The following is an 8181-nucleotide window of genomic DNA, read 5'->3' on the forward strand; positions in this document are numbered from 1 at the left end:
TATATATATATATATATAGAGAGAGAGAGAGAGAGAGAGAGAGATTGATAAAATTATATAAGTACATATCATATTTATACATAAATTACATACCATCAATATCATTTCTATCAGAGCCTATCCATCCCAATAAACTCATTAGCTGACATCCATTGCAAACCCCTAAACTAAAAGTATCAGGGCGATTTTTAAAAGCTGTGAATTGTGCTCTGAGAAATTCACTAAATAATAAGCATGCTGCCCATCCTTTAGCAGACCCAAGAACATCTATAAAATATTAATAATAATAATAATAATAAATAATTTATAATAATAATAATAATAACATTCAATACCTATAAAGCCAACAACTTAACCTACTTAACTTTGAAAAATCAAGATGCATCTTTGAATAAGTCTCTAAAACCCCTATCCTCTATATTTCAAATACTATCTTTACAGAACTTAAGGAAGCAACTTCATACACATATTTACCGAAACCCATTTGCACATATGAATCGCAAATTTAGGGTACAACCAAAAAAACACATGAGTAAACAATGAAAATTTTAATTAAAAAAAAATACTGCAGGTTATAACTCAATTTTAATGGTAGATGAATTATATATCAAATCAAAACAACAAACAAGATATTTCATGACAAACTTTAGAATATAAATTAAAACAAAAACAAAAATGTAAAAGAACTTAACACAATAGCCGAACATTCTTTTCTTTTTTTTTTTATAAATAAAATTAAACAGACAAATATTATTGACAAAACAAAGTGTTGCATTATGTATGTCTATTCATAATAGCTACACAATTTTATTCATTACAAGTATTTATTTGTATATACAATATGCAAGTATTATTATATACAAACATTTATTTGTAAATAGTTCATTACTCTGTATTTCCAGCAGTTATAGTTATCAATCTGATGCATAAAATATTAATTATAAGAACCAGTTTTCAAAATCCCCTCAATGTTCTTATAAGCGATTTGCACTTTACTAATAGATAAATCGTACAATATAAAGTAATAAAGTTCTAGACTGAAGTTTTAGATATAAAACTACTAATAAAGCAAAATTGCATAAAACCCAAAGATTTCTCAAATTGAATGTTTGGACCTAACAAGTATTTGTTTACAAAAAACAAACTTCAGTTTAAACTATAAATTTGGAAAAGTTTGAAGGTTGAAAAAAGTGAAGGAAGGTAAAATAAATCTCTAGATCATTCAATTTCTTTCTAATAACTAAAACAAAAATTAAATTAGAAATCAGTAAATATATATTTAATATAGAAAAAAAAGTTTTTGTTACCAGCATAGCTAAATCCTCCTGGAAAAACAATGCCATGAAAAGTATCAGTAGTAACTTTTTTATCAAATAAATCCTGCATTGTGACATCCCATGTTTCAAAAGAAGCCATATAGAGAGCAGCTGCCATCTCTCTGTCACCATTTGTTCCTTCTTCTCGTATGACTGCAACACGAGGAGCTGAAAAAAAAAATTGTTTTTTATCATTTGTTTAAATATTTGATTACTTCCATATTTATACTAAGAACATCATATAAACATCATTAAAGATATGTCATCTTAAATTATATGAGATCTTATAATCAACAATGCTTTAAATGCCAATTAAGTGCTAAAGTTCTTTTATTTACAAAGCCTTTGGATTTCCTTTAAGGTAGGAAATAAAATAAAAATTGGAGCATTACTTCATCAAAATGTGGACCGTACCTCATTTCATTTTTATAGTTAATAAACAAATGTAATACCTTGATAAGAAGGTGTGATTAATGAAAGAAAGAAAATATTTAGAATTGTTGAATTTTCCATGGTATTGGCAAAGTTGAAATCAGCATTTTTCAGAAATTAAGAACTTACAAATAATCTTTTTATGGTAACCACCCATGAATGCATAATTATTATTCCTTGAAAAGAGAAATATGTTTTTTAATATTATGAAGAGAAACAATTGATACAAATGTCTTACATAGCAAAACATTTACTACATAAATATTTCTACATTTGTTTTGATTTAAGATAATTAAAGTTAGAAACAAAATATTTTTAAAATACAGCTTAGATAACCAAAAATCAGCTTATTTAGATAAAGTAACAAACATTAGGTTCAAACAATGTCAATTTTGAAAGACACACCATTAAAAACTGCTAGGATCACTACACTAAAATAATAATAAAATAAAATATATAGAAGATTACAAATAATAGATAAAAAAATTAAAGATATTACTACTTTATATCTATTAATAAAAACTTTACGGTGTATGTGTGTGAGTACGTTTGTATATTTATACACAGGGTGTCCCAGTATACAAGTTTACCCCTCTAATCTCTACAGTCTTTAGAATTTTATGTGATTACTGGGATATAACAGTGGCATGCAGTCAATCTCTTGAGGGTATTATTGATTTTCCAGTTCTTCTCTTTCTCTTTCATTCTTTTCTTCGCAGCTCTTCTCTCTTCGTTCTCCAGTTCTTCTCGATTGCACTTACCTCGGGAATATCCAATAGAATGGGGTACTTTTATTTTAAGGCTACTGTAGTAAGATTTTAATCAGATGCATCCTTATTTTGTAAATTTCCAAAAACCATTAATAATTTTTTACTGTTTTTGATAATTTCCATACGAACTGTTAAAATCTTAATAAACCATATAATATTATTATATGGTGGATATAATAATAATGCTATTAAACACAAAAAAAAATAATGAATTGCATATCCATAAATATAAATATGTTTGGTACTAACGTGAAGTTAATACCACCCGTGGTATAAGATGTTCATCGGGATTGAAAGAGACACAAAATTTGGGTCCACTTCTGTCCCTCAGGTTCAAGAATTCTTCAGTTACACATTCTATATTTGATTGTTTACATTCTAATTGATAACTGGTCTCTTCCCACATTTGATAAAACGTATATAATTTATTTGCAAGGATTACTTTATCTTCACTGTTCCGGAATGTAACCTGGAAATACATATTTTTAAATTAAAATCATTATTACACAAACACACACACAACTTTCATTAAGAGGCCAAATTTATGTATATACGGTGCTCAAGACTGAATCCACAACTCCCTTTTTTCTGAGAGTTTTGATAATTTCAAAATTAAACTTGGTTGGTAAGTCTTAGTTATGGTGAACGATGATGACATTATAACCTTTTCCAGTTTTTCTTCAGCACAAATCACTCTGAAATTTCAAATGGAAAGAAATATTTTCAACAAAGGATTTTAGATAGACAATCTAATTATAAACAATTTTAGATTGGTGATTTTTCTGATACGTATCCTGCAGGCATAGATAGCCAAATATAGCAAAATATTTTTCACAGTTCTTGACAATTGCATACTAACAGTGCAGAAAATCAAACAGAAGTAAAGAAAAAAATCATTTGATAATACCATTTCCCATAAGAATCTGTTATAATAATTGAGAATCCTTCATCATGACATAGATGGCCAAATATAACAAAATATTTTTCACAGTTCTTGACAATTGCATACTAACAGTGCAGAAAATCAAACAAAAGTAAAGAAAAAAATCATTTGATAATACCATTTCCCATAACATCATGACAGGAAATTGAGTCTCCTTGGCCAGCTGAGAGTACTTGATTTATGATGATAAATTTTTACTGGAAATTGATTGCTCTAACTATTTATTTAGAGCTATTAACTATTTAGTTAACTACCTTTATGTCTGTTTGATTTTCTGCACATTTCCACTCAAATAGCAAAAAAACATAAAATAATTGTTTATAGCTTTCGGTGTTATACACCTTCAGAACAAGTTGGATCTGAAAAATTGCCTATAAAAAATCTTTTAAAAACTAGATTTTCTATGAGAATACTTTATTGAAAATATCTACTCTGTAACTCTTTTTAACAAGTGGCAAAAATTTGGAATTTGCAAACACACCTTCTTCTTAATACCCTCATTTATGTTCATTAACTCTATTCTTGGCAACACAATGATAAAAACAAAATAAATTTTATCAAGTAATTTTTCTCTTTATTTTGGATGAAATAACAGTACTTGGAAAAATGAAATTGATATAGCTTCATTTCTATAAATTTTATAGAAAGGTGGCCCTTTGTAATTAATTCTTTTTAAATGAAATTTTGTAACACATGTACTAAATCGGTTTTGTGATATATAAATAAGAAGAATATATTTTTAAATTAAAATATAAAATAAAGCAATGAATTTTAGCTTGTTTTTCAATCTTGGCAGGCTTCCCTAGATCTCTATCAACACTAACTTAATGTTTATTTTTCATATTCAAACAAGTGTTTCTTGTTACAACAGTGGTACCACCTGTTAGATAAGGATTCAAACCCCCTATCAATTATATGGGCCAACAATAAAAAATTCAACACAGAAATCATTTGTGTAAGGATAGTATATCAGATTTTTGTGGATATTATTTTCCAATTTACAATTGGATTTTCAATAGCGCATGTATTTCAGTCTAATGTTACTTTTCAAGTTTTCTTGGTTAAAGTGATCATTAATTAATCATTGTAACTGAATGAATTGAGGCATCACCTCTGCAAGCTCATGTCGGCAGTGGCAATGGTTTAATTCTGGCCTCAGTGGGTTTACTTTTGTAAAAATACGAATCAGAATCGTCAAAAACATAGTAAAATATATGAATGTCAAAAATTCAAAAAGTAGCAACTAATCAAAATGCGCATGTGTGATCTAAAATTTGATTGTAAATAGTGTCTTTAAAAACCTAAAAAAAAAATCAACCATAACGGTAATTCAAAATGGGTATGCTCGATTAAAAATTTAATTAAAAAAAAAAAGAATCAGAACTCTAGACAACCCAATAAAAGATCCCAATATCAAAGAAATCTTTAAATGCAACAATAAATCAAAATGTGAATACAAGACAAAAATATCTATTAAAAAAATAGGATTAGAACTCATCTAAACCTAAAAAAATCCCTATATCACAGGCAATCTAGAAAAAAATTAACAATAGATCAAAATATACATGCATGATCGAAAATCTAATTAACCATCCCTATACTAAAAAATTAACTAATAATGGAACTAATAATTAATTCGCAATGATGTCTCGAACAAAATGTCAATATTAACCATCTCAACCCAAAAATGGAAACCCAATGAACAATCACTAAATCTATAAAATCCATACCATATACATGCATGCATGTATTTTGATTTACTGGTTTTCAGAGTTTTTTTAGATAGAGGGATCTTTTATTGGATTATTGAGGGTTCTGATTCTATTTTCTAAATTGGATTTTTGATCAAGCATGCATATTTCAAATTACCATTATAGATGATATTTTTTTTTGGAATAGGTATTGTTTATCAGGTTTTCAAAGAAAATATTTCTGAATTCACAATTGGATATGAAGATGAGTTTGATATATGGACCTTTACCAGATAATATGAAATATTTCAGAGAAGCTATTGGAAAATTTGAAGCTAGAAGTGGGTGCTAGATATCTTGAATAAATAATAGTTCTGCATTAGCTAATAAAATGTTTGCCAGGAATAGAGTAGGTGAATGTGCGTTGTTATCTTGAGTTTTTCATTAGTGCATCATCACATAAGGCAAGAGGATGTGAAAAATGATTGAATATATTAAATTAAATATCATGAAACAGGTAATCAAAGTAGTAAAAATATCACACATATTAAATAAGTAAAAAAAACATAGCTTGTAAATCGGACATTATGTAAGCTTTATGTTAAATAAAAATTTCTTCTATTTTGTTTTTGTCTATAACAGTTAAATTGCATTGTAATTTAGTTTGTGAATTTATGCCAATTCTATTTACAATTACAAATTACATTATAAATATAAAATGTTAAAAATGATAACATTTACCATAGAATCCATGCCAAAACCAGTAGCTCGACCAATGTACACACTTTTTATAGCACATGATTTATATTTATCCATGATGTATTCTACATCATCTTCATGGACTTCAATAATCCACCCAACTTCTTCAGCAAATAGTACTTCTATTGGGGAAGGTTTCATATCTATTTTGACATCTAGACCTGATAAACCTCCAAAAGCCATTTCCAAAACACATGTGATCAAACCACCATCACTTATATCATGACCTGCTTTTATTTTTCCTTCTGCAAAAATTAAATAAAGGTTAAATTAATAAAAAAAAATTGACTATTAGTTTATATGTTTCCAGGTAAAGTATCACAAGAAAGCTGTTGGATCTAAAAATATGAAGGAATCCCCCCTTTTAGGTTTTTTATGAAAAATAGGTTTTTTCTATTTTTCTCTTCTGTACATAATAATCTTATAAAAAGACCATTTATTACTTACTCAGTATGTTTCATACCAAGGCATATAAGGGATAAACATGATAAAAATATAAAAAATATTAATCGTTAAATTAAAAATTACATGAAGTTATGAAAACAAATGTGAAAATAAAACAAATACAGAATAAATAAATATTTGAGTTTTCATGCACTTATCTTCTTTCAACAACTATAATATTATACTATAAATAAGAGATAATTGGTAGATTTAGGTATATTATGGATTGTAAATATAACGAATTGGTGGTTCATGGGATATTACTGAGTAAGTTGAATCATTAAAATTGTTAATTGTTAAAGCTGTTAGCACAAAAAATAGATACATAACTACAAACAGACAGACTAAAAACATTTGCTTCAATAATGTTTCAGTACTTTTCAGTTCACATTGTTTCAAAACATTATCAGGATCTCACTGAATAATTTGGTCATGAAAAATTGTTAATTGGCTGAGTCATTCGCTGAACAAAAGCAGACCAAACACATTTACTACAATGTTTTTCAATATTTTAAGCACAAATTGTTTCAAACCATTTTCACAATATCACAGAGTAATTTCAAACAAACTAGATTCAACACACATAATCCAGGTGCGACGGTTCCTAGAATAGGCGGCTGTTTAAAAACCTAGCAGGAGGTATAAAATCCAAAAATTCTGTGATGGAAAATAACGTCAATTGTGCTATGGTGCAGGGGCAAGGAACCCCAGTACCGGCGTCGGTAGGGTATGCAAAATCGGGTTCCCTGGCGTTGTCATCATATGACCACAGTGCTGCAGTGGTGGGAGACTTGGATATTATCCAGCATCTAATACCACAAGATTAACCACAACAGAAGTGATGCAGAATCTTGGGAGGAAGATTAAAAGCTACTCTCCTTCATTCGCACCAAGAACAACGTCCATAGTAAGATAAGGAGTCTGTTAAGAAGAGGCACCAGGCAAAATTAAAAAAAAAAAAATAAAAAAAAAAAGATAAGGAGCCTGTGAAATCCAACTATACTTTGAAAAGTTGGAAGCAGCTACCCTCCTCATTGAAACTGCAGATGGTCACACCCAAATAAAGGAGATAAGTTCACCAAGAAAGAATGCTGTTAAATCAGGTGAGGCAGTGACCACACCTTTTTTGGTCTGTTGACTCACTACCAAAGAGGTTGCAGAGGCCTTTAATCTCTCCTGGGTGAAGAGTCAGTGCCCATCACAGCAGTAAAATCCATCTGTCAAGCCAATGGAGGTACAAAAACAGAGGTCAGTTCACTTCCGGTTCTCCAGACTAGGAAGGTTATGACTCACGGAAAGGTTTGAGTAGGCCTCGTTGTTAGACGTATACGTGAAAGACTCTGAGTTCCAAAGTGTTTCCGTTGCAAGGAGTATGGACAGATAACTCGGAATTGCAGGACCTCCTTATGTCGAAACTGTGGTAAAGCAGGTCACAAAGCTTGTGATTGTGACCAGAAACCTAAATGCACATTATACGTGGGAAATGGAGATGCTGACCACCCAAGCAGAAGTAGTAAGTGTCCAGTTTTTCGTTTAGCATTGAAAACAATGACGCAAATCCAACATCGCATATGAGGATACTCCAGCTGAATTTGAACCATTGTGAAGATGCCCAGGAACTCCTTTACCAAACTGTACGGGAACAGCAAATCGATGTCACTATTCTCTGTGAACAATACAAAAATCTGGATTAGCAGTTCATGGGTATCCGATGTCAGTGGTAGAGCTGCTTTTTTGGCTTGTGATTCCCAAGCTATCCAGGAAATGAATACTTGATCGCACTCCAGCTTTGTATGGGCAAAGATCAATGAGGTATATATCTTTAT

The 8181-nt window shown here is 29.7% G+C and overlaps 1 protein-coding gene across 1 annotated transcript in view; it reads right to left on the bottom strand.

The window, feature by feature from the left end:
• The window catches only part of LOC106679976 (phosphoribosylformylglycinamidine synthase), a gene marked incomplete at its 5' end in the record, with an annotated part of 34704 nt that overhangs the window by 13618 nt on the left and 12905 nt on the right, over nucleotides 1-8181 (bottom strand). The window contains 4 exon segments of the mRNA XM_014419399.3: nucleotides 94-267; nucleotides 1308-1484; nucleotides 2768-2987; nucleotides 5894-6156. Of these exon segments, the coding sequence (XP_014274885.2) occupies nucleotides 94-267; nucleotides 1308-1484; nucleotides 2768-2987; nucleotides 5894-6156 (834 nt within the window).

The sequence above is a fragment of the Halyomorpha halys genome, unplaced genomic scaffold (genome assembly GCF_000696795.3).
Source record: "Halyomorpha halys isolate HHAL.00 unplaced genomic scaffold, Hhal_1.1 Scaffold237.1, whole genome shotgun sequence".
Classification (NCBI taxonomy): Eukaryota; Metazoa; Arthropoda; class Insecta; order Hemiptera; family Pentatomidae; genus Halyomorpha; species Halyomorpha halys.